This window comes from Furipterus horrens, unplaced genomic scaffold, assembly GCF_987537825.1.
Source record: "Furipterus horrens unplaced genomic scaffold, mFurHor1.1.pri manual_scaffold_5, whole genome shotgun sequence".
In the NCBI taxonomy this organism is placed as follows: domain Eukaryota; kingdom Metazoa; phylum Chordata; class Mammalia; order Chiroptera; family Furipteridae; genus Furipterus; species Furipterus horrens.
Window position 1 is genome coordinate 118,838,933 of NW_028327175.1, and position 24,855 is coordinate 118,863,787.

Genomic DNA, 24,855 nt, shown 5'->3' on the forward strand with positions numbered 1-24,855 from the left:
GGCCCCACTGAGACCTCTGGTCCCAGGTGCAATGCTTCCTCCAGCCAGATGCCAGCCAGGATGGGTGATATTAGGGCCTGCCTGGCTCTTTAAGAGGGTTGATGGGGAGCGGTTCCGGTTGCCCAGCAACAGGATGGCGTATACCTGTGTACTTGTCTCCAGGAGACCTGGAGACCAGGAGTGGCCAGAGCAGACAGAGTGGCCAGAGCTGCCCTGCTGACTGTATCAAGTGCCCTACCCACCCACCTGTCCCCAGGCCAGTGGCACCATGGCTCAGACAGATGTGCTCCTGACCAAGCAGCCTGCCCCACAGACAGTGTCAGGGTGCGAGCTGCCCCCCAAGCTGTATGATGTGGCTCACAACACAGGTGCCTACACGTCCTCAGGCCTGGCCACTGCCGGCTTCCGCACAGCCAAGTATCTGGTTGATGAGTGGTTCCAGAACTGCTATGCCACCTACCACCAGGCCTTTGCCGACCGCGACCAGTCGGAGAGGCAGCGCCATGAGAGCAGACAGCTGGCTGCCGAGACGGGGGCACTGGTGCAGCGAACGCAGCAGGACTCTACCCGGAAGGTGGGTGAGCGCCTGCAGGACATACACTGCTGGAAGTCAGAGCTGCAGCATGAGGTGGGTGAGCTGGTTGCTGAGACTGATCTGCTGCTGGCCCAGAAGCAGCGGCTGGAGCGTGCTCTGGATGCCACTGCTCGGCTCTTCTCCATCACCACTGACAACCTGCAGTGCCGCGAGCGCCGCCAGCACCCCGACCTCGTGCGTGACTATGTGGAGATGGAGCTACTAAAGGTGTGAGCCACTTTGGCTCTCGGGGACCCACAGGCCCAGGCCACCCTCACCTTCCTGCAGCGAGAATGACCTGCATAGGGTCTGATGGTGGACACAGGGGTATCTGCACAACACGGTCTGGCAGAGGCCTTGGTGCGCATACCCCTCTGCACACATAGGCAAAGAGAAGCTGGCTATGTTTGTAGGTCAGGAATCGGAACTGACTGGGCGCTGGGGCAACCCAGGCAGGAAGAAGGGTCAGGGCTCAGACTGCCCAGGAGGGAGGTGTTGTCCCTGCCACTAAGAGTATCTGGTCTGACCCTCCCACAGCCTGGTTCTCACAGGAGGCCTGGGGTAAGGCTGGGCTCCCTGCAAGGAGTGCTGCAGCCCACACAGGCTGGGTTGGGGACAACGTGGCCTGGGAGCACCAGTGTTGGGGTTCAAGCACATATAGGAGCTGGGGCTGAAGCTTGGCACTTGTCCACTCCCTTCAACCTCATATCCAGTGCCCCTGCAGTGGCCCTCATTATGGTTCACACAGGAGGTGAGGCAGGGCCCAGGCTGTGGCAGAATTCACACCAGGGATGTGTGTTGGGGATGTTTGCTGGCTGATGGGATGGTCAGAAGCCACTGAGGCAGGGCAGGGCCCAGTCAGTCCATCCCACAAGCCCTCACACCCCTTTACATAAACCCTGAGGATGGAGTAGGGCCTGAACTGAGTCCTGGAGGCAGCCACCAGAAATCTGGAGTATGTGCAGGGTCAGAAGGCCGTTCTTGGTCAGGTCCTGGTGGCACCTGCATCCAGTGGTTGATCCCTTGGTTACCTCAAGTTCTGGTACCTGCTGGGCAGTCCCTTGGGTCACTGTGATCATGCAGATTAAGCCTGACCTTGAACTCCAGGAAGCTGAGTCCCCTTCACCCAAGGATACCTGTGGTGGAAATCCAGGTACCTGCCAGTGGTGTGAATGGATGGGGTAAGAATAGGAGGCTACATTCATTCCATAAGGATTCCCCCTCACAACCTGGTAGGATCTCTCCTGGGAAAGCCACATTAGAATCAAGGGGTTACCCAGTCCAGGCCCTTGATACTGGTGAGGCAAAGTTCCCACACCTCTTGGAGCCTGGGAGCTTCACCTATGAACAGGCTGCAAGATGTGGGCAAGCATGAGAGATTCAGAGAGACAAACCACTGGCCCAGAGGCTCAAGACATCCCCTGAACTGTCCCCTCAAGCTCAGGCCAGAACCCTGAGTCCTGTCCCTCACCCTCCTGCCTTTCCCTGAGTCCCCAACTCCCTCCATGCCCCCCCCACAATTGACCCCCCACACTCAGGTGCTCAAGAACCTCCCAAATCTCAGGTGAAGCCCCTCTGTCCTGAGCCAAGGCCAATGGCCCAGTAGTGCATGAACTACTATAGTAGTGCACACACTGGGACACAGCAGCCCTGTTATCATCAGATCTTCACCAGGGATGTGGTCTTCTCCACAGGAGGCTGAGCTCATCCAGAACATTCAGGAGCTACTGAAAAGAACCATCATGCAGGCTGTGAACCAGATCCGGTGGGTCTCCTACTGGTAGGATGACCCCTTCTGCCCCTATCCCTTAGGCTGGCTTTGGGCAGGAAGTCAGGGTGACTTGGCCCTGAGGTTCAGAAAGGTATGGCCTTGCTCCAGGTCACAGCCAGGGGTCCAGGCTGGGCAGGGGCACCAGGTAGGTATGGAAATAGCAGATTCCTGCATGGCTGGGCGACCTGGGTGTCCATATGGCCCAGGCCAGCATCCTGGGGAGGAGAGGGCAGCTGCTCTCAGACACTGCTGGCTAGGTGGGCCCTGGAGTCCTGAAGACTCCACACTAGGCAGATGAGGTATGCCTGCTGTTTATGTGGGGGGGGGGGCTTGCCCTGCAGTGCCCCAGTAGGCCCAGCTCCCCCAACACTGTGCACTAACTCAGGTTCTTTTCCACTGCCCCCAGGCTGAACCGGGAGCACAAGAACATGTGCGAGACGGACTGGTCTGACAAGGTGGAGGCCTATAACATTGACGAGACCTGCGCCGGATACAACAACCGGAGCACGGAGGTGCAGTTCCACCTGCACTCCACTAAGTTTGAGGAGAGGTGGGCCCCCCAGCTCCTCCAAGGGATCCTCCGCACAAACACCATGTCCCCACACCTTTGCCCTCGCAGCCTCCCTCAGGTCCTGTCTCAGCTCCTGGTTCCTCTGCTGGGGTTCCTCCACAGAACCCCCCCCCCCCCCCCGCCCTCGGCCCCTGAGGTACTCACCACTGATGGCCCTCTTGCACCTCTTCTGCTCCTGAGGATGAGCAGTGATCAGGACCCCTGTCCAGGTGCCCACCACCATACAGTCAACAGAGGGGCTGGGGGTGCTGTGGAGGGAGATAGGGCCGGGGGTTGGGGGCTGCCGGAAACGGGGCTGTGAGGAGGGTGGGGAATGGAGGAGAGGCCTGGAGGAGCCTGGGAATCACAAGAACAAGGGGGACTGACCTGCAGCTCTGCGAGAGGCCGGCAGGGGGAGCTAGGCCACCGGCCCATTGTAGCGCAGCGGGACTGGGCATGCGGGCCGCCGCAGGCGCAGAGGGCGCGGGGCGGCGCTGGGGGGTGCCGGGAAGAGCTGGGGTAGCGGTCCCAGGAGACACGTGAGACGGTATGGGGTGCGGGGAGGCACTGTGGTTGGCGCTGGTGGTTTGTGCTTGGCGCCAGGGGCAAAGGGCACGGGGGCAAGGGGAGGGCCTGGTGGGAACTGGAACCGTTGGCAGGTGCCCCCACCGACCACTGTTCCGGCCCACTCTTGGCCTGCAGCGCCTCCACGCCAGAGACATGGGCCAAGTTCACACAGGAAAACCTGCTCCGCGCCGACCGTGAGCGCTTGGCCTCCTTAAACCTGCGGGGGCTCATTGACTGCATTCTGCGAGACACTGCTGAGGACCTGCGGCTGCAGTGCGATGCGGTAAACCTGGCCTTTGGGCAACGCTTGGAGGAGCTGGAGGACACACGCCACAAGCTAGAGCATCACCTGCACAAGGTGCATCCTGAGGCACCTAAACCACACCCAGGCCGCATCCAGGCCATGTCCAGATCAGCCCTGGGTTCTGCGCGCTCATAACCGGGGAGAAACCAGGCTCCTTGGGCCTCCTGCCCCTGTACTGACCACTATACCTTGGTCACGACCTGGCCTCACCACTACCCTTCCTCTGGCCCTCCCATTCTGAGGGACCTCAGAGGTAGCCCCCCCCCCCCCCCACTAAACCAATGAAAAACTAGGCGACAATGGGGGTGATCTACTGGAGTGACGGATGAGGGGAGGCTGTCAGGTGCAAGCAGAAGGAAAATGGGAGGTGATCTGGACCCAGCAGGGCTCTGATCCCAGGCTGTTAAGGTGGCCTTTGCTGCCTCCAGCTCTCTGTGGTTGGTGGGTAGGGTCATTGCTGGTGACCCCAAGGGTGAGTTCAGGCCAGAGCTGCTGGACAACGGGTTTGCTCTCTCAGCCCGACCCCCTAGGTGCCCTTGGGAGGGCCGAGGCAGCTGTGCATGTCCTCCCTGCCTCTGGACCTCCTCCAGAGCCAGTGGACAGGTTGCTTCCTGGACGCAGCTCCAGGGCTCAGGGAGGAGGCCTGGCCCATCCTGGCAGCCTGCTTTGCCAGGGGCCCATAGGGACTGTCTTGTGTGCAGACGCTTGCAGAGATAACAGATCAGGAGCACAATGTGGCTGCGTTGAAGCAGGCCATCAAGGACAAGGAGGTGCCTCTGAAGGTGGCTCAGACTCGCCTGTACCAGCGCTCGCACCGGCCCAACATAGAGCTGTGCCGTGACTCTGCCCAGTTCAGGTACAGTCCCAGAGCAAGCTGGGCCACCCCCCTACTTAGGCCCCTCCAGGCCTCCCTCAGTCTCTGGGACCCCCATGAACACCCCTCCCCCATGCACAGAGACCTGCAGATGTTTTGAGGAGACGCTGGGGCATCACTGACGCAGCTCACACACACAGGCATTTGTGCGTCCTCACTCCCACCCAGCAGGCTGGATGCTGCATGGGCCATGGGGGTCACTATGAAAGGGCTTTGAGTGCCAGGGATGGTGGGGCACTTTCCACTTCACCCGGTGCTGTGCAGTCTTCCTAGTGAGGAATCTCAGGGTCTAAGAGGCTGAGTCCACCTGTGTCACAGACCAGTCTACACCTCTGATGTCCCAGTGGACCTACATCCTGGGCTGGAGCCATAGACGGGATCATGCCTTTTATTTTTCTACCTTAGCAAGTGCCCAGCTGCCCTTGGGAGCACAACTACTCCCCCACCCCCACCCTGCTTGCCTTGGTCTTCCTCCTTCCCTGTTTTTTCGGTCTGTTTAGGAAACTGGGGGCTTTACTCAGCTCCAAAGGGATCGGTCCAGCCTGCTTCCAAACACCAAGAATCCATGGCCTCAGTCCACTCCCCAGCTCTGCTTGCGGGCTAACCTTTGGGTTCCTTTTATGGCTGAGCATCTGAGCCAAGACCCCTCGCCAGGGTTTCTAGCTTCTGAATCTTAGGCCTCACCCATCTCAGCCCAAAGGCCCAGTGTTCTGGTAACAGCCCAGCTCACACCTCCTTCCTCCAAATCCCCCAGGCTGGTGAGTGAGGTAGAAGAGCTGAACATGTCCCTTTCAGCACTGAGGGAGAAGCTTCTAGAAGCAGAGCAGTCACTGCGCAACCTGGAGGACACACGCATGAACCTGGAGAAGGACATTGCCGTCAAAACCAACAGCATCTTCATCGACCGCCAGAAGTGCATGACCCACTGTGCCCACTACCCCACTGTCCTCCAACTAGCTGGCTACCAGTGACTGGGGCTGGCACCACCGAAGAGCGGCTCCACTGTTCTTGGCCAGACTCAGGCGGGAATGTGTCCCCTATCCCTCAAATAAAGAGCATGTTAGCTTTCCACTTGTGACATGGGTTCAGAGTGGAGCCTTTGCAGGGGCAATTCCTCGTGCTCAGGTTGAGCCCACTTCCTACCTGCAGAAAGGGGTCAGCCAAGGAGGGTAGAGGCCCAACCTCATCACTCAAGCTGACCATGTGAGACCAGACCCCTCCCCAGCTCCGAGCCATAGCCAAGGCACAGATGGTTTCTCTGCCCCCCTGGGCCACCTGCAGGATGCTTCAGAGTAAGGGTCACCTCTCATCCCATGGAAGCCACACCACTCATCACAGCCTCTGGTCACTGCAACAATAATCTGCTTTTTTCTTCCATGGGCCCTGGATGTTGTCATGGGGAGGCCAACAGACTCTCCCCTCATTAGCGGGAGGTGAGCCTGGGGCAGAAGTGTCAGGACACACTGCAGCCTGGCTCATCCCTGAAGGACTCCACCCTGGGGGCTTCGGGCATCCATGCAGTGCCTCAACACCCCTTGATGGTGCCAGGCCAGGCCTGGGGCAGTGGCCTCCCAGGAAAACTCGTAAGACCTCTCCCTGCGCCTGGCACAGGATGGGAACCTGGGAAGGCAGACCCTGACCTGGAAGTTGGGGAAGTTGAGGCTCCAGGGGGCCTCCATGCCCAGCCACCTTGGTCACCTTTGGGTCGGCAGTGTCCTTGTCCAGGCCCCTCCTTAGCCAGCTAGTGAGTCAGGCAGAGGTGTGGGCATCAGGACACTGCAGAGCCCCTGCTGCCCACGTGACCCCATGCCACCCTGTACCCTGTGTCCACTTCTCTGGGCAGAACTGTGGTCCTCAGGGAGGACCAGACAGTGTGGTGAGGTGGGTGGCAGTGAGGCTCCCCTTGCTGTGCTCCCCACAACCCCCACTGCTGTCTGTTCCCCAGTGGCAGCTCATAGGACTCTCAGGGACACATCCATTAAGAGGTTCAGAGATAATAACTCACACTGTGCGAACTCCTGCCACTTAAACCCCATTAACACCCTGTGGCCAAGGCAGTGTCCCCATCAGTGCTGAGGGTCTTCTCGTGCAGGCCTCCTGGATGGCAGCAGCTGATGGGAGCTAAGGCGGGGGGGGGGGGGGCATTTGAAGCTCATCATCTCTAAAACTTGGTGGTGACACCAGCAGGGAGGGTGGTAGGCACAGTCCCGGGGTCTGTCTGACTAGGCTTCATTGTCTATAGTTCTCTGCTGGCCATCGGTGAGGCTGGAAATTTTGTCGCCCTGTAGAGACCAAGGACCAGGCCCTGGAGCTGAGCCATGGCTCCAGGCCACAAATCAAATTCCCTGAGGCTCTCTGTGGGGCTTAGGATGGGGACAGACATCTATGTCCACCTCAGGCTGGCCAGTGGCTACTGGTAGAGATTCGGCCTCTGCGGACCCTCTGTGGGCAGCTGACCCTGTGGGGCCACAACACCCACCACCCTCCCATTGCCACAGAGATGTTGGGCAGCTTGTCCAAGCGATGGCTATTTCTGTCCAGGAGACTTGTCCTCCTGCCACCCGCTGAGTCACCCGTGGTGCTTGCTGACCACCTCCACTCGGAGCCTGGCTTGCCTGCTTGCTGCAACAAATGCACCCAGCCCCACCACACAGGGCACATTTAACTCACTGTCTGCTACCCCAAGGGGACTCACAGTGAGTGCCCATCTCTTTTGGTGGGGGGCTTCCCTGCTCAGAGAGTGGGCAGTGGGAGGCACAGGGTGGGATATCAGCCCCACAGCGTGGTGAAGCCTCTGGCAACCCCAGCGGCTCTGCTTCACCTGCGCCCATCTAGCACAGGGTGCATTCACTTCACTTCTGGGCCCATGGGTGCCCCCTTACAGGTGGAGAAACCAAGGCTCAGATGCAGGGAGCAGCAGAGCTTGGACATCTGCCTTTCTCTAGGAGCCTCAGAGGCCATAATGGGTGGGCAGAGAAGAGCCCTCAGACTGCCATGGGCCCAGCAGCTCTACAGGGACATGGTGATGAGAGGCTAGAGCCTGGGCCACTCGTGGCCTCGAGTGCCACCTGCTGAACTGCCTCGAGTCTCAGAGCCAAAGCACAAGGCACTGGGGCTGCAGGAGCTGCAGGGTAGTGAGTCAGCACTCAGGAGTTCGGGGCTTCACACCCCCTCTGTCTGTGCCACCCTCCAGGTGAAGACAGCTGTCCCCAAAGGGAGTTGCAGAGGCTGCTGGAGTGAGCTGCCCTCTCCTGGGGGACGGGGCCAGTCTGGGAACTGGCTCCAGCTGGTATAGCTCCTGCCCAAAGCCCTTCCTTACCAGCCCCACTCACCCTCAGCCTGACACAGGAAGCCCCCCACAGGTGGGACCACCTCAGCCGCCCCCTCTCCTCCCATTCTTGGCCCTCCCTGGTCATCAGTGAGGGGTGGGGTGGGGGAGCTGTGGAGGGGGCTGGACTTGTGGCTGTGCCTGGAGCAGCAGAAATGGGTGAGCCAGCTCAAGCTGTCCACAGCCAGCTTGTTTCCCAGGCCACGGTGGGTGCCCCCTTCTACCGGTGGCCTGGCTGTTGTATATGGGGTACACTTCCCAGGAATTGCATGTCCTCATGTCCAGAGACCAAGGTGCAGGGTTCTGCACTTGGGTCCAGTGTCCAGCTGTCCAGACGCAAAGCAGGGACCAGGCTGGGCCCTGGCGTGGGCTCAGCTGCAGGTTCATGCTGGGTGAAGCCCCTGCCTGACACTGCCTGGGGGGCCCTGTGAGTCATTCCCACTGACGGGCATAACAAGGACACAACATACCCACCGAAAGGGTCGGCTGATGCTGAGCGTCCCCAGCAGGGTGTCATCATAGGCTTCTCGATCTGCTGGGTACTTTGACCTGGAAGGGCGTGGGGCATACACCACGGGCCTGCCCAGACACTGCTCTTCTGGGCCCCATCCACAGCCCTCACTTCCCAGCCAGAGACAGAAAGTTGTCACCATCACCAGCTGGGCCCAGGGCTGCCCCACCCCACGTTGGCCTCCAGCCCCCTGAGTGGTCTCCTCCCAGCTGCAGTTCTGGTCACCTCAATTCTCCCCCAAGTCACTGCCCCCTTAATGGAGGAGGCAGCCAGCCCATGGCACCATCTACCCCCAACCCACCAGTCCTGGACACCCCAGGCCCCCAGACCCGAACTGGGCTGGCAGGAGTCCCTGGGAGTCCCTGTGACAAGGCTGTGCAGACCCTTTGGCAGGCAGTCAGCTGGCAGAGGGAGAGCTGTGGCAGGCAGCAGGGCCCTGTGAGTCTCCTGCGGGGAGCTCCAAAGCTGGCTGGAGGCCTGTTGGTCTTGGATGGCCCAGGGGAAGCTGTGGGCGCCTGGGGCAGTGACGCTGGAGACAGGCAGACGGCAGCAGCACCGACTGTGAAACAGTAGCAGGGAGCATGGGGGTGAGTCGGGTATTCATAGCCACCCTGGGCAGGCTAGTCTTCCAGGGGTCTGTGCTTCCCCCTAGACCCCAACAGGACAGGGGCTCCAACCCAGGCTGTCTTCTGGGCAGGCCAGGTGGCTTGGATGCCCCGGATCCCCAACTGCCAGTGGGGCAAGGTGGGAGCTCCAGTGGCACTGCTGGGATACCTTGGAGACACCGACTCCTGTCAGATCCCTTCATGGGAGAAGTCCAGAAGGGTCTTGCAGGGTCTCCTGGACTCCGGTGGTGGGGTGGGGAGGTGGGTGGAGAGAAAGGAGTCCCATATGCCAGGGAAGCTAAGCCTAAAAGTGGGTCTCAGACCTACCGTGCAAGAGGAAGGACCTTGCCCAGGACTGAAATTCCAGAGGGCTCCCTAGAGGAGGGTGTCTGGGTCTTTGCTCAGCAAGACCAGGCTACAGGGAAGAGGGAGGACCCTTACCTCATACACCTACTTTTGGCTGAGCCTCCCAGATGCAGCCCCTGGAGAGAGACCAGGACAGGTAGGGCCCATATGCCAGGAGAAACTGAGGCCCAGCTGTATGCAGGGCTCATCAAGGGGCTCCAAGAGCTGCTGGTTGAACTGGGAAGTGATGCCCCACCTGGCAAGGATGAGCCAGGGGTTAGGGTGTCCTAGGGGAGGGTTTGAGGAGGCAGGAGGCCCAGGGCTGGTGGAGATTAAATACCATCTTTTCCACAACAGGGTGAGGGGCCACATGGGGCAGCCTCCCAAGTAGCCCTCCCTCTCTCCCCTGGGAGCTTAGGACTAGGGTGCTGCTCTCTGCCCAGCTAGGCAATAGGCAGAAACTGCCTCACATGGCCCCACCCAACCTGGGACCCAGGCCCAGCCTCAGGGGTTGGGGTACTGCCCTTCCTTGAAGCGTCCTGTCCCAAGGGCTCTTTGAGGCCACAGGAGGGCAGGGGCTTTGGAGTATTGATTCAGAGCCCCACCTCTGCCATGGCAGCTCCTGTTGACAGGCCAGGTGCAGGGTCCCCAGCCATGGGGGCTTTGGGGGCCAGGGATCCTAGACTGCAGGCCCTTAGGTGCCTGCTACACCCAGAGTTAAGGCCCTGGAAGGGACTGGGGCCTACAGAGGGTGCAGCCCCTGAGAAGCTCAGAAATACCAGCTCAGACTGAGTAGGGCTGCCTGGGCCACTTTGATAGGGCCTCTGGAAGGACAGGTGTGAGTTGTCCCCTGTGCAGGCCCCTCAGATTGGTGGTAGGTCTGGTGGTGCTGCAGGAGGACTCTGAGGCCACATCTAGGCCTGGGTGAAAGAATGTGGGGATCCATTAGTAATGTTTGTCAGGGACCCACATAGGTCCCATCTGCTGGCTCCCCAGGTAAGGGAGCACAGCTGGCTGCTGCGGGGTCTGGGGGCTCAGTGGGGCATCTCCTCAGATGCTCTCTGCTGCTCTTCCCTCCACTCCTCATCTCCTAGGCCCTGGCCCAGACGGCAGCACCTGCCCTTCTGCTCCTCCTGGCGCCGCCTACCTGGCCCACCCTGGGGCTGCCCCAGAGGCCATGTGTGTCCTGCTGTGGCCAGGCCTGGGTCCCAGCTGCCCCCGGCTCATACACCCCTGAGATTGATGGGGAGAAGTGGGTGCAGCTGCCCCATGTGCGACCCACCATTGACATCTCAACCTTCAAAGGTGAGTGTCACAGAGAGGTAGCCCAACCCTGTCCCCTACCCCCACAGGGACACTCACACTGAGGGACATAGGGAAGAGGGGCAGGAGAGCAAAGCTAAGCTCAGAGGCCCTGATTTATCAGAGTGGCTCCAGGAAGGCACCTGGGGCCTGTGTGACACAGTGAGCGGTGGCTCTTTGCTCCTGACAGCCTTGCTTCCCTCAAGTGGAAGCAAGGTGGCCTGGGAGGGGGCTGTTAAGAGAGGGAACCTGAGGCTCCTTTCAATCTGCTTACCCACCCCGCATTGGCCCTCCCAGGCCCAGCACCCGCTGGACGTGGGGAGGGGAGGGCTGGGTCCCCCTTGGGAGAAGGCAAGAGAGGCTGGGCTCGGGAGGGCACCATCCTGGGGCTGGACAGCAGGCCACAAGAAGTTGGACTTGACTAACCACTTCCCAGGCCTTTTGTCTTTCAAAGCCCAGTTCAGACCCTTCCTTTGGCCATTGCCTGGACCCTCATCATCTCCACTGTCCCACTGTCCCCACTTGATAATCTGCACAGACCCCAGAACAGCCACAGCTGTGGGGTGTGGCTTCTCATTGCCCTGTGTGAGGGAGGGGCTAGCACCCATCTCACAGACAGGGAGGCTGAGGTTCAGGGAAGTGAGGTCCCTCACAGGCCAGATGGTTAGCAATGGATCCCAAGCCTTGACCAGAGGCTTCTGCCCGCTTCCCCTGCAGGTGAGAAGGGTGAGAGAGGGGCCAGAGGTCGCTCCAGTAGGAGCGGGAAGGCAGGCCCACCAGGATCCCGGGGCTTCCGGGGCCACAAGGGCCAGAAGGGGCAGGTGGGGCCGCCGGGCACCCCATGCCAGTGTACCTACGCAGCCTTCTCAATGGGCCGGCATGAGGGGCTGCACAGCACTGACGCCTTCCAGACTGTGCCCTTTGACATGCAACTGGTAAATCTGGATGACGCCTTTGACCTGGTGTCTGGCCACTTCCTCTGCACTGTGCCTGGTGTGTACTTCCGGAGCCTCACTGTGCACACCTGGAATTACAAGGTGACCTACCTGCACATCATGTGTAACCAGCAGGTCACAGCCATGCCGTACGCACAGCCCAGCAAGCGCAGCATCATGCAGACCCAGAGCTTGCTATTGCCGCTAGCCTCAGGTGACACTGTCTGGGTACGCATGTTCCAGCGCGACCAGGGTAACGCAATATACAGTGAGCACGGGGACCTCTACATCACTTTCAGCGGCCACCTGGTCAAGCCTGCCACCAAAGTTTAGCTGCCTCAGAGAGGCCCACACACTGCCACTGCCAGCCCCTGATGGCACTCACTCCCCAGACACGCCCAGCCTGACCTTGCCCTCACATCTGAGACTGGTGTTGGTCCTGTTTGAGCTACGACTGTGTGTACTCACTGAGCACCAACTGCATGCAGACACTGAGCTGAGGGGTGCGACAGGAACAAGACAGCCTCTGGGGTAGCCTGGTGGGCTGGGTACAGACCAAGTGTTCCCACCAAAAAATTCCAGTTGGAGACCCTGGGTGTGGCAGGGTGGGTGGGGCATCCCTAGGTGCTATGGAGGTTGACTCCTGGCTGAGCTATCGTCTTGCTTATAAAGGGTTGTGCCAGCACCACTGGGTGCCGGGCTGGACACTGGTGAGTCCAGGGGTCAAATGCAGATGTTAGCCCTCTCGGGGCTGATTCTAGCAGGAAACATGCTAAATTCCATGGGTGTTAGAGGGCGGCAAGTGGGAAGGGACAAGAGTCATGCTCTCTGGTGAACAAAGAGTCCAGCTCTGATGGGCTGATTGTCTGGGGCTCCCGGAGTCCCCTTGTTTGTCTGAAATGAGCTGCACAGTGGAGAAAGACCATACCTTGATGTGCACCAGAGCCCCTGGGATCCCCACACCTCACGCTTAGGCACGGCTGAATTTGGGGCCTGGTGGTGAAGAACACTGAGCTGGGGCGGTGGGTGGGCCACACCCCAGTGGCCTCCATCCACCCCACAGGTTGAAGCCATCAGGCTGCCCCACCCTAAAGCCCCTTCTGAGTCTGTGTCCCCTGGCCATTCCTGAACTTTCTACCCAGCCCCTCTGCTGCCTCCTCTGTGGGGTCTCCCCTGGCATCTCCTCCCATGACTACTCCCTCCTGAGCGGGGATTCTGGGGCAGTGAGGCCTTCAGGGCCCTGGCAGGAGCAGCATCTGGAACTACCAGACCCTGATGAGCTGGCTGAGGCCCCAGACCACGTGGAGCGGGCTGGATTTGCAGGTTAGCTGGCTGGGCAGGAGATGCCAGAGCCCTCACAGAAGGAGGGTCCTGAGACCACCACCCAGGGTGCAGAAGGTGGTAGGAGGTAGCTGGTGGCAGCCTCAAGCCCCTTTCTCCCAAAGATGCACCAGGAGTAGGCACCCTGCCAACGGCCTGGGACCTCATGGGTGCTGGGCAGGCCCAGGCCTCCCTCAGTGCTCAGCCACCTTTGGGGCCCAGGGCCCACAGAGGGCCAGGCCCGGCTGCTCCTCCCCAGCCTATCATGAAATAATCCTCACATCCATGGGGCCCTGGGGCTGGGGAACTTTCTTAGGACAATGATCAGCTGATGGGAGGAGTCAAATAGGGGGTGGGGATCCTCTCATCCATTTTACAAACAGGCGCCTCCTGTCCCTGCACTGGGGAAGGGAACACAGTGGGAACACAGTAGCCCTCCCTGGCCACCATGGAGCTCAGCTATTCCACAGGAACATAAACCCTTGAACTGAGGTTGATCCAGGAGCCTACCCACCCACTGGTGGGCAAAGAGCCGAGGGAGGGAACGTGGTCACGAAGGCCTAGACAGGTGGAGAAATGGAGGTTGGCAGCAGTATGCAGAATCCCCCAGTGTGTGTGGCGCTTGGAGCTGGCACTCCATTGGCTGGACTGACCCCACTAAGTGTGGCCTGGAAAGAGGATTGCTGTCCTTGCAGGGCCTGTCTGCGAGTAGAGGGGCTCTCTGACAGCTGCCCACCCTGAAGCCTGGGCCTGCAGCCCCCTGAGCAGTGGGCACATCTCAGCACACCATGGATCCTACCCCACATATGTCCACTGAGGGCCCACTCACAGCCTGGCCCACGGTTATGAAATCCTCATGTCCCACATTCAGGCCCTGCAGCTCCACAAGGAAGAAGACGTGGGTGAGGCTGAGATTCCAAACCCCCCGTGCCAGCCCAGAGGCCCCTACAGTGGGTCTTGGGCTCAGACAAAACAGGACCCTGCCCTGGAAAAGCCACAAACAAGGATATCAGGACAGGCAAGTGTCTATGCCCTGAGACCCAGCACCTCAGAGAGCTCAAAGGAGATCCCTGACCCTGGAACTTCAAGGCTGGACCAGGCCCTCCATGGTACATGGCAGGTAGCAACAAAGCTGGGGGGAGGGGGGAGGCTCCTTATAGCCAAGGACGAGGGGCAGAACGTCTGGGCTGGTGAAGCCAAGGCCGTGCTAGAGAGAGGAGGGGTCTGAGAGGAGGCCCTGGGCTGAGCTTCGGGCTGTACTTTGGCCCTTTGACCGGTATCCTTTTATGGGTGAAATAGCTGGAAACACCCAGGGTGCCTGGCAACCTGTGGGCACATCAGGAGCTAGTGCTAATGGCTGACAGGGTGGCACAGAGGGTTCTGCTGTAGAGATCAAGGTGCCTGAACAGGAATGGGTGTGCACAGAGGAACTGGAAGGCTCCTGGTCTCCCTCAGTCCTTCTAGACCCTGGACTCCTCTCCCACCCTGACCAGGAGCCCCAGACCCTCTGTGTGTTGTGGGCCAGTCTGGCCAGGAGAGACCAGGAGGGACCAGGGGGGAAGCCCCTGTCTGCCAGCTCCAAACAAAGCTCGTGCTCTTTCCAGCCAGCCTGTTGCTGAGGACACCTGCCAGGGTCCCCAGAGCAGCAGAGGTGGGGCCTAGAGTGCAGGGCTAGGAGTCGCCCTAGGCAGGGGAGGTCTGCAGGCTCCATAGCTGCTTTACCTCCTTTTAATCTCCTGGTATGAATCCAGCTGTTAGAGCAGCCTGGACAGGTAGGCCCTAGGGCAGGCTGGCCACACTTCGAGGGACAGGCTCTACTCCGTGCTGCTGACTCAGGAGGCCAGAGTAGGTCAGGCCGAGAAGGGCATCAGACAATCTCTAAGTGCCAAAGCCACCCTGTCCTCAGAGTCAGGGGCGGTGTGGAGCCATGTCTTAAATGTGGCCAAGGCCCCACCGAGAGTCTCAGCACACACTAGGGAATGGTCCAGAGGACACTGCCGGAGAGTCTAGGACGAGAAACCAGTGCTGGTATCACCCACACACCCTCTAGGTTCATTTATTAAAAAACAAACAAGCAAACAATGACTGAGAACTCGGGGCATGAGTTGGGGATGGGGGGCAGGATGAGGCAAGCTCGCCATCTCTGCAAGGTGATAAATGATGCCCTTGGTAAGAGGCCAGAGACACAGGAATCAATGGGGCCCGCTGCTGCCCTGACCACTTAGAAGGTAAAAGGGGAGTTGACCGCAACAGGAACAGCAAGGGGGAAGCCCCCGCTGTGTGAGTCAGCCGTGACTGGAATGAACATGCATGTGCCATGAGAGACAGCTGGAAAAACGAATACAGGGACAGCGCTGCAACCTTCTCCTGAGAGAGGGGATCCTGTCTGGGAGTCAGTTTATTCGTGCAGTGGAATTCCAATAAAACATTCATTTTTAAAATTTAGGTGAAATTCATATAACAAAAATCTACCAGTTTAAAGTGAACAATTTCAGCAGCCTTTTGCACTTTCATAAGGTTGTGCAACTACCACCTCTATCTATGTCTAGAATATTCTCATGACCCACAAAGAAACCCCATTAGTGGTTACTCCATAAACCCTCCCCCAGCCCCTCTACGTGTGTATGAAAACGTAAAGGACGAGATCCTCTCCAAAAGGGTCTCACCCCAACCCCCCACACCCTGAGGTAGGGGTCAGGAGAGGGAGGTTTGCTCAGGTGCAGTCCCTGCCCCCCGCCCCTGTTAGGACCCACCAACATGCCCAGATGGTGCCCTCTAACCTCCATCAGCATATCTGGCAAATGCATAGCAGCAACCTCATCTCCAGATACAATACAGAACCAGAAGGAGGGGTGAGAAGGTGGGCCTAGCACAGGGAGGAGCAAGGTGCCTGGAGCAGGGTGAGAGCCCTAAGACAGGTAAAGGCAGGGAGGGGGGCCCTTCTCAGGCTCCTGGGCAGTCACAGGACCTTCAAGGCAAGGCTCCCAACTGGGCAGAACCCCCTTCATTCAATGTCACTCAGTTACTCATTCAACAAAAAAACCTTCAGAGCTGTGGTAGCTAGAGCAGCCTTCAGGAGCCAGGATGGCATTGGCCAGTGTATAGAGGGCAGGCAGTGCCTGCAGCCTCAATGGAGAGGAGGTGGCAGAGTTGGGCTTGAGAAGGCAGCCCCTGCCCCTGAGGCTAGGTGGAGGAGGGGTGGGTCCTGGATCCAGCTGTCTCTCCAGGACCCCATCTCCATCCAGCCCTGAGATCCACAGTTCTTTAGGAGCCCTGGTAAGTGACCAGTGAAGATCTTATTTTCAATATCACTCAATCACTCTGGCTTCCTTCCCCAAAGGACATCATAGATCTCTGTGGCCCTGCGTTCCTGTGGTAAGTCCTTCCTGATGTCTCCCCTTCCTCCACTTGTTCTGCCCCAAGACTTCTGGGGCGGTGGGCCTTCCTGACCCCTGCTCAGGACTCCACCGAGGGCACCCCGACATCATCATGTGATAGGAGTTGGGCTGGGAACGCAGCCTCTATCAACCCCAGGGCAGGCCGGCCTTGGTCTCCCCCATTGTGGGGTGACAGCACCTGCTGTGCCTGAGGGGGCTACGCTGCAATTGCACCACACCCCCACCCTGTGCCAAGCCCTGCCAGGCAAACAGACTCCTCCTGCCTCTGCGCCCCATCTTAGAGGCAACCTCATCCTGCCCTCCGGGGGCCGGATTTCCTGAGCAAGGTCATTGTGGAAGCCACTGGAGCCAATAAAACCCATCGATGCAGAGAGAGAGCCCATAAAACAGGTCATGTTCACCAGAGGGTGTGTGCTCTGTGCCACCCCACCCGCTGCACTCGGGGCTGGGACCAGGACCTGCAAGCAGTGTGGTGGCTCTGTGGCCGCCACAGCTGTCCCCAGCCTGTGCTGGGTGCGGGAGGGCAGCAGCCAGGCTGGGCTGCATCCCCAGACCCATTATTCCGGGTCCACTGGCTCCCAGGGCTCATGTCCCTCTTGGGCAACTCCTGCTCTGTCCATGACAGGCCGTGGGGGAGGGTCCTTATTCCCTCCCACTCAGTGGCCCACGCTCGCCTGAGCATCAGGGACTGTCTACAATGACCACCTCTTCCCAGCTCCCCCCCGGACCCAGGGTCCATGGGCTGCCCGGAATCCCCTGGAACATCCCACAGGCTCCTCCCCAAACTGGGTCCATCAGGCCCCAGGGCATGAGCACACACATGCGCACACATACATGCATGCGCACACATACATGCATATGCACACATGCACACCCCTCTCAGGCAGGAACAGATCCGGATGCTGCTGGCATCTGTACTCCCCACAGAGGTTCTCTCAGTTGGCATGGCCCTGGGGAGGGAGCTTGTGCACTTAAACCAATTGGGAGAAACTGATCTGGGTGGAGGTTTCCAAGCCATCTGCTCACTCCCAAAGTCATTCTGGGGGGTTGCACTTTGCATTGAGATCCAAAGGAGGCCTGATCGAGGGGTGCAGGCAGCAGGTTGGGCCAACTTCAGTTTCTCCCGGGGCACCCACCCCTCCCGGGGATGCTGGTCCCTAGGGCGGGTGAGGGTGGGTTTGGCCACCAGTGACTCCAGTCTGAGGTTCTGTGGGCCCCACATGGAGGAGCTGCCCCTGCTCCCTGGAACTGAGCCCGGGAGTAGTGGAGACAGCCTGAGTCCCTCGAGGCAGCCAGGTCCCCACATGCCCAAGGATAGGGGCCCCAAACAAGCCCCTCCCCAATCCGTTGAGGCCAAATTCAGATCCTGCCCCTCCTAGGAAGTGAGAGGGGTCTCCCTGCCCAGCCCCAAGGCAAATGCTCATCAATTCTTTTAATCCCTATTGTTTATACCTTCCACTAAGGAATCTTCAAAAGGCCCACTGACCACTTCTAGCTGAGTGGTTGCCCACCTCCTCCTATCCACGCGCTCTGATTTGCACCTGCTTCTCAGCTCCATGGACAATATTTGCTTTGGGAAGGAGTCAAACATTTATTCTCTAATTTATTCAGGAGAGTGGTTTTCAAACACTAGCACCCTCATTACACCAGTTTCCAGGGTTTGGCCTCTATCTGGGGTCAGTGGCAAGACCCAGGCCTTTCCCCTGCCTCTGCTCCCTGTGCCCTCCTGAGGGTTTGGATCCTGCTCTGGGCTGACGGAGGAAGCTTGAGTGAGGTGGCATTCATCAGGGCTGTGCCAGGCAGGAGGTCTGTGGGTTGAGTCAGTCCCTATACCCTGGACCTTTTCCTTCTAGTGCTGGGTAGAGGACCAAGGTCCCCTGGGCCCCAGCAAGGCTATGTCAGGTATCTTTTCTGGGACCCAGCTGCTGGGAATTGCTGGCATATCTAGAGGGTAGATGGGACTACTCTAGTCTGGGGGACACAGAATTCCTCAGGGGCCTGGCATTTGCTGGCATTTGCATCTACCCACACAGTCTTTTCAAGATGGCTGCTATTTGCACTGAGAGCCTGCTCCCCGCACTGCTGTCTGGATATTCCTCCTGCTTTCATCTCTCCTCCATCTTCAACTCAAAGTCCCTGCTGAAAGCAGAGGAGATAACTGTAGGATCCCACGTCCTCACATGCCCCTTTCCAAGGACAGTCTCTTCTGGGGACCCAGGCCCCCTGCACTGAGCCTCTCTGGACACCTGTGCCCCACCCATTCACCCAGAAACCTGGGGGCTGACTCTTCATCGCCAATCTCAGTTCCTCACTCTTCCTCCACACTTGCCGCCTTCCCCACACACTCCCACCATGGAACTTATAGTCTCCATTCCTCGCTCCCCCCAGCAGGGGACTGTGGCTAGCAGGAAGGGAGATGGAGCCGCAGGAGGTGGGTCAGCGGCTGGAGTCTCCTCTGGCATCCATCACTCTCTCACTGCCCTGGGGCATTTTCACCTTCTGTTCCTCACATCTGTAATGTCCAAAGTCAACAAGCTCCCAGGTGCCGGGAGCCAGGGGGCACAGGCCACAGCCCAGCACACTTAGAGTCTTTAATTTCATAGTGGAGCACTTGATGCTGACCAGGTGATACAGGGCTGACCTGAGGAGGGACACATGTGGCAAGACGGTGGAGGCTGAGTGGGCAACCACCAGCTCACGCTAATGGCCATTCCCCTGGCATGGAAAGCTGACACAGGCTAGGGCAGGACTGGAAGGCTGAGATGCCTTGACCATTGCCTGGGACCCCTGGGCCTTTCTCACCCACCCACTAAGGCCCCAGAACCCCTGCCTACATAACAAGAACAGACAGCTGGACGTGGCAGTTTGTCACCGCAGAACGACCCACAGCCTCGTCCCAGACAGCTGCCCTCACACCATGGAGAGTATTCAGGCTGCTGGGGAGCACCGCAGCAGGTCCCAAACCTCAGGGAATGGCTTGGCCCAGTGGGAATTCCAGGCCAGGCAGGGGCAGGGGCTGCCAGGTGCTGCCCACCAGCAGTCCTCACAATCTACTGGTTTGCATGAGCCCATTGGCCTCTGAGCTGTGTGTGGCTGGAGTAGCCTCCTGTAGCCGGCTGCTCTTCTCAGGCCGTGGCTCAGTGGCGTCCACATCTTCGGTGCCATAGCCCTTTCGGAAGCACAGAACCTTCCGGAAGCTCTGCCGGAAGTTGTCAGAAAGGAAACCATAGAGCACAGGGTTGGCACAGCTGTTGGCATAGGACAGGATGACCACAAAGAAGTAGGCTCCAGCGGCAGCGGGCTCCTCAGGCAGGACGATGGCCAGGTTGACGATGTTGATGATGAAGAAGGGCAGCCAGCAGCCCACGAACACCAGCACCACCACCACCACCATGCGAGTCACCTTACGCTCCGAGCGCCGCCGAGTGGAGCCCACACGCACGCCCGACGCCTTCACCTTCACCACAATGAGCAGGTAGCACAGGCAGATGACCAGCAGTGGCCCGAAGAAGCCCAGAACAGATGTGTAGATGATGAAGACGGCGCCCCACAGACCCACGGGCTCTGGCCAGCTCAGATTGCAGGTGTCCCAGCCTTCCTGGATGTCTGCGAAGACCACCAGTGGCAGAGACATGAGCAGCGAGAAGGCCCAGACAGCAGCGCTGGCCAGCTTGGCCACCCGTGGGCGACGCCAACGTGTGGAGCGGATGGGGTGGACAACGGCCAGGTAGCGATCCACGCTCATGACGGTCAGGCAGAAGATGCTGGTGAACTGGTTGATACCATCCAGCGTCATGACCAGGCGGCACAGCACAGGGCCAAAGGGCCAGTAGGAGACAGCGTTCTGTGTGGCCAGGAAGGGCAGCCCCAGCATGAGAAGTACGTCAGCCACGGCCAGGTTGAGGATGTAGATGTTGGTGACAGTCTTCATCTTGGCATGGCGCAGCACCACGTAGATGACCAGCGTGTTGCCACCCAGCCCCACTGCACACACCAGCAAGTAGAGCAGCGGCACCACGAATGCCCGGGCCCCTGGTGAGGGCACCGGTCCTGACATTGTCCAGTTCTCGCTGCCCCCGCTGGTGGCCACTGAGGAGCTGTTCCAGCTGGCTGGTCTGGAGGTGGGGAACAGAGGCTCCATAGCCACCAAGGGCAGAATACTATCCTTTCTGCTACAGAAGAAGGGAGGATGTGGTCAATTAATCCGATAGCCAGGCACTTCCTCCCCACAGCCCCGCCTACCCCAGGAGGTACAGGATTACCCTAGTCGTAGGGTAAACATGATTATTCATGTTCAACTTGGCTGGGAATCACATTAAGCAAATTGTTTGGAAAACAAGCCTGGAGAGAAGGAGCTGGGGGACAGCTGCTGTGAGTTGAGACATCGACATGCCGTCTATTGATACTGCAATGGTTTGCAGAGACCTGACCATCCCTATATCCCCCACCTCCCCGGGATGGTCCCTCAAACAGCCATCCTCCAGTCTGAGGCCAGCCCCGTCTCACTGCAGCATCACTACTACTGCCGCACAGGTAAGAGACTGAGTACTGCAGATGCCCCCTCCCCAGGGACCCTCAGGGACCCTCCCCAGGGCCAAGAGGAATAATTAGCTGGCCAAGACGTTGGCTGGCATGGCAAGTCCTTCACACCCCAAGATGCCACCTGAAGTGTAGCAATGCCCATGGAGCCCTGCTCTCCTGGATGACCTCAAAGCCGGACTCTGGGTGACCTCCTGTATCTGTCAGGAGGGTGCCAGGCCTTTTGTGTGACCAAGGAGCTAGACCTCAGGCTGCAGAGGCTTTGCCAGTGTCCACCTGGCTCCCACAAACAGCATCCCCTGGTAGGCAGCATCTGTGTTATCCTGACAGAGCTCCAGCTGTGTGGTCAGAGAGAAGGTGGTTTCCCTGCCCCCGACAACTGCCAGCCAGCCTACTCACAGCAGCACTAATGTTACTGGGCCAAGGAAACGACCTGAGAGACCACTGCACAATGTGCTGTCATCACAGCTGGGAGGCATACACTCCATTGCTCCAGTGGGGTCCACCCCTCCACAGCAGTGGTAGCATTTCTTCAGCCTTAGGCTGAGGGCACAGTGCTGGAACCTGCAAAATGGACCTCCACACACATTTTAAATAAGGGGCCACGTAGCAGACAGAGTAATTACAGCTAATTATAGCCCGTGCTGCAGGCCAGGAGGAAACGCATGCATGTATGCGCACATACACATGCGTGTAAAGGAGGAGAGAGCACACGTGGACATGGGGAGAGAGAGTGTGGAAGGGGACAATTTGGGGAGAGTGGGTTGGAAGGAAAGACTTCAGCTGTGTGCATGGGGTTTTATAGACATAGAGCTGAGGCAAAGCTGGGAAAACATTAACATCTGCCATTCAAGGTGATTGGCATGCATGTATTTGTTATAGAGTTTTTTTACTTCTCTATATGTTTGAAATAGTTTATAAAAATGATGCTGCTCAAGAGAACATGAACACCTCCATTGGCAAGGGGGAGAGGAGAAAGGGGCCAACATGTGACTGATGCCTAGGGCCCCCAGGGGATGGGGAGTGAGCAAGGGGGAACCCAGACAAGGTCCTGAAAGGGGCTAGAAAAGGCAATAATGACCCACCCAGGGTCACTCAAGCCCAGCAGCTCCCTAGAGCCCTGCTCAGTTGACCGACGGAGCCCCTGAATCATCACAGAACAGAGGATGCACCAAGCAACTAAGAGTCCTGAGTAGGGGAGGCAACTGAAATCTGGTAGATAAGTGGTGGGGAATGGGTAAACCCAGAATGTTGACAGTGACAGAAAGGAACTCTCTGCCCCTGTGGGCAACATACCAGAATTTCCAAGTTTACTTGACTAATCTATGCTAGGAAGTATGACCTAAAAAAATCAACAGTGGGAGGTTGGCCCGGCAGATTCATTTCAGGTTAATAATATTATATATAACAAGCATGTCCAAGATGTGTTCAATATGCTTAGGATCCTCAATAAGGCATGGATAAAAATATTGTGAGATAAATCTGGCTTCTGTTTAAGAAGTAAGTAAACAAGTATATATTTCTGAAAATTATAACTCTTGGGTGTGAAAACCCACCATTTGGAACAAACTGTATCCAGTCTGGATACAGTTGAAGAGGGAATCAGTGAATCAGAAAAGGAGCTGAGGGGGCTCCTCAGGACATGTTGCAGAGGAGAGCAGACTGCAGAGGGCTCTGGGCACAGGGAAGAGGGCACAGACCCACTATTCAGAGAGGGTTGCTGGACCTGCGAAACTGACCGAAGACGAGGGTCCTGCTCAAAAACACAAACCCGTACCAACCAGAATAAAGTAAATATAAAATAGCATCAGAGTCGACCTACAGAGCATCAAGAAGAAGGAGAAAATCCTAAAGAACGCTGGTTGGGTGATGAGAGGAAACCCACGAGTAGTGAGGACCAGGGTGGGCTCTGAAGCTATAGGAGCCACAGGAGATGGTAGGAGAGGAAAATTCTGTCACTCGAATTCCTTGCCAGGAGGGGAAAGAGACGTTTTCTGTGTTTTGCTGGATTTGCTGCTCCTGGTGCTGAGCACCCCTTGCTGTGTCCTCTGACCTGGGGTGAGGCATGTGACAAAACTCTATTTTAAAAAGGCAAAAGTATGATGTTTGGGGACAATTGCTTTTCAAGACAAAGGAGTCTCAAGCCCTGGCTGCTGTGGCTCAGTGGATTAAGCTTTGGCCTGTGAGCCAAGTGTCGCTGGTTCGATTCCCAGTCAGGGCACATGACTAGGTTGCACATCAGGTCCCCAGTTGGGGGCGTGAGTGAGAGGCAACCACACAGTGATGTTTCTCTCCCTCTCTTTCTTCTTTCCCCTCTCTCTAGAAATAAATAAATAAACAAACAAATTAATTAATTAATTAAAAAAAAAGACAAAGGGATCTCTTGAGCAGCACTCTGAGCTCTCAGTCAGAAGGAGTGTTGTCAGGCTGGGAGAGCCCACGCTTCCCAGGGCATGCCCATCTGGGAGGAAGGTCTCTTGGATCTCTCCACGAAGCTCCCAGCTGCTCAGGGCTCCTCTGAGGCTGCTGGCAGGTGCTCAGGCTGCCCCAAACCCAAAATGGGCAGAGCAGACTGCCAGCCCCCCGCCACCCTCCCAAACACCACACCCCCTGAGTTAGAGTCAAGAGCAGTGCACAACAAAATTAGACCACTATTACTGTGCTTGCCTTTTGGAACACAATGGCTCCATAAAGCCATTATTCAGAAGTGGCAACCTTAATCACAGAAATTACACTCCTGGGAAAATTGTCTCTGGAGCCCCTTCCCCTATGGGTAGGGATTCAGTGGTGGTGGTGTGGCACAGGGAACAAACCCCAGCCCCCCAGTATGCCCCCGCACACTAGTCAAGTGATCTTGGATAAGTCATGCCACTTCTCAGAGCCCTGGCTTCCTGCGATAAGCAACACTTATAAAATGCAATTTTGCAGAACAGATCAAATAAGCTCAGGTGTGCAAGATGCTGCCTGCAGTGGCTGGTGCGCAAGGGGTTCTCCATAATTGCTGCCATTCACCTGCCCCAAATGGCCCAGCATCTTCTCCCCAACATCAGGAAAGATATCTGCCTAGGGCTCCTTGGAGAAGGGGCCAGAGCCTTCTCTGGGGACTGGGGACAGAGCTGAGCCTCAGTGCTCAAGCGTTCCATGACTGAGCTAGGTCCAGCGGTTCCTCTCCAGCCACTCCAGGCTAGCTCAGGATGTCATCGGCGGGCAGCGGGAGAGACCAGCATCCTCCACCAGAGCAGCTGCAGCTCAGAGAGGCTGTGGCAACCACGGGCTTCGTCTCGAGCCCATACCTCACCTGGGAGGCAGCAGATCCACAGGTGCTGCCTTCACCTGTGTGGGGGTGGCTAAAAAGACGGGTCCCAGCACCATCTGAGAGCTCCAGCCCAGGCCTGCCTCCTGCAGGACAAGCGTCCCCACCTCTGCTTCATCCAGTGTAGAGGGCGCACTCCTGCCCTCCCCCAGACATGCTCCGTCTGTCCTAAGGCAGCCTGTGGTCAGGGCACAGATTCCTTCCTCATGGGAGGGACAATGGGGTGGATGTGGGTGAGCTCGGGGTGCATGGACAGGGTGACCTGCCAGTGGAGCCCCTCAAAGGGGTCTTTACACCCAGCAGGATGTTTCCAGGACCATGTTCTGTGTCCAGCACACTTTATTGGAAATCCAGGTCATTATTTTACCAGGAACCAATGGGTGGGTGATTGTCCTTGGTGCTATCCACCACATCCTGTCTGGGAAGCTCCCAGTCCTTCCCCCAAGTGGCTGGCTATCCCCAGGAACCTATTCTCCTCAGAAGAGGATGAGCTGCGGCCAGAACTGTCTCAAACTTTGAGCAGCAGGAGCTCCAGGCTCTCACCCTTGCTGAGGACCCCAGGTTGGAGTGCAGGCTAGGGACCGTGGGCGGGGGTCCCAACTGGTCCCTAGGTGGGGAG

The 24,855-nt window shown here is 58.1% G+C and overlaps 3 protein-coding genes across 3 annotated transcripts; 2 read left to right on the forward strand and 1 right to left on the reverse strand.

Annotated features, from left to right (window-relative positions):
• Nucleotides 1-268: 268 nt before the first annotated feature.
• TEKT4 (tektin 4) lies at nt 269-5,709 on the forward strand. Its single transcript, XM_090279183.1, has 6 exons — nt 269-802; nt 2,269-2,339; nt 2,752-2,895; nt 3,598-3,820; nt 4,468-4,622; nt 5,395-5,709. The coding sequence occupies exons 1-6, from the start codon at nt 269-271 to the stop codon at nt 5,609-5,611; spliced, it is 1,344 nt and encodes a 447-aa protein (XP_090135309.1). The 3' UTR covers nt 5,612-5,709.
• A 3,888-nt stretch (nt 5,710-9,597) lies between these two features.
• Nucleotides 9,598-11,999, forward strand: C1QTNF8 (C1q and TNF related 8). Its single transcript, XM_090279374.1, has 3 exons — nt 9,598-9,705; nt 10,524-10,734; nt 11,449-11,999. The coding sequence occupies exons 1-3, from the start codon at nt 9,598-9,600 to the stop codon at nt 11,997-11,999; spliced, it is 870 nt and encodes a 289-aa protein (XP_090135500.1).
• Nucleotides 12,000-19,240: 7,241 nt separating this feature from the next.
• Nucleotides 19,241-20,525, reverse strand: SSTR5 (somatostatin receptor 5). Its single transcript, XM_090279184.1, has one exon. It carries the CDS (start codon nt 20,523-20,525, stop codon nt 19,428-19,430), a length of 1,098 nt encoding a protein of 365 aa, XP_090135310.1. The 3' UTR covers nt 19,241-19,427.
• Nucleotides 20,526-24,855: the final 4,330 nt, after the last annotated feature.

What these genes read in the sequence shown, in the direction of transcription:
- TEKT4 (XM_090279183.1), top strand. Translation starts at nt 269, where the DNA reads ATGGCTCAGACAGATGTGCTCCTGACCAAGCAGCCTGCCCCACAGACA. An exon ending in TAGAGCATCACCTGCACAAG is followed by an intron (nt 3,821 to 4,467) that starts GTGCATCCTGAG and finishes TCTTGTGTGCAG; the next exon opens with ACGCTTGCAGAGATAACAGA. An exon ending in CGTGACTCTGCCCAGTTCAG is followed by an intron (nt 4,623 to 5,394) that starts GTACAGTCCCAG and finishes CAAATCCCCCAG; the next exon opens with GCTGGTGAGTGAGGTAGAAG.
- SSTR5 (XM_090279184.1), bottom strand. Translation starts at nt 20,525, where the DNA reads ATGGAGCCTCTGTTCCCCACCTCCAGACCAGCCAGCTGGAACAGCTCC.
- C1QTNF8 (XM_090279374.1), top strand. Translation starts at nt 9,598, where the DNA reads ATGCCAGGAGAAACTGAGGCCCAGCTGTATGCAGGGCTCATCAAGGGG. An exon ending in CTGGCAAGGATGAGCCAGGG is followed by an intron (nt 9,706 to 10,523) that starts GTTAGGGTGTCC and finishes CTCATCTCCTAG; the next exon opens with GCCCTGGCCCAGACGGCAGC. An exon ending in TGACATCTCAACCTTCAAAG is followed by an intron (nt 10,735 to 11,448) that starts GTGAGTGTCACA and finishes CTTCCCCTGCAG; the next exon opens with GTGAGAAGGGTGAGAGAGGG.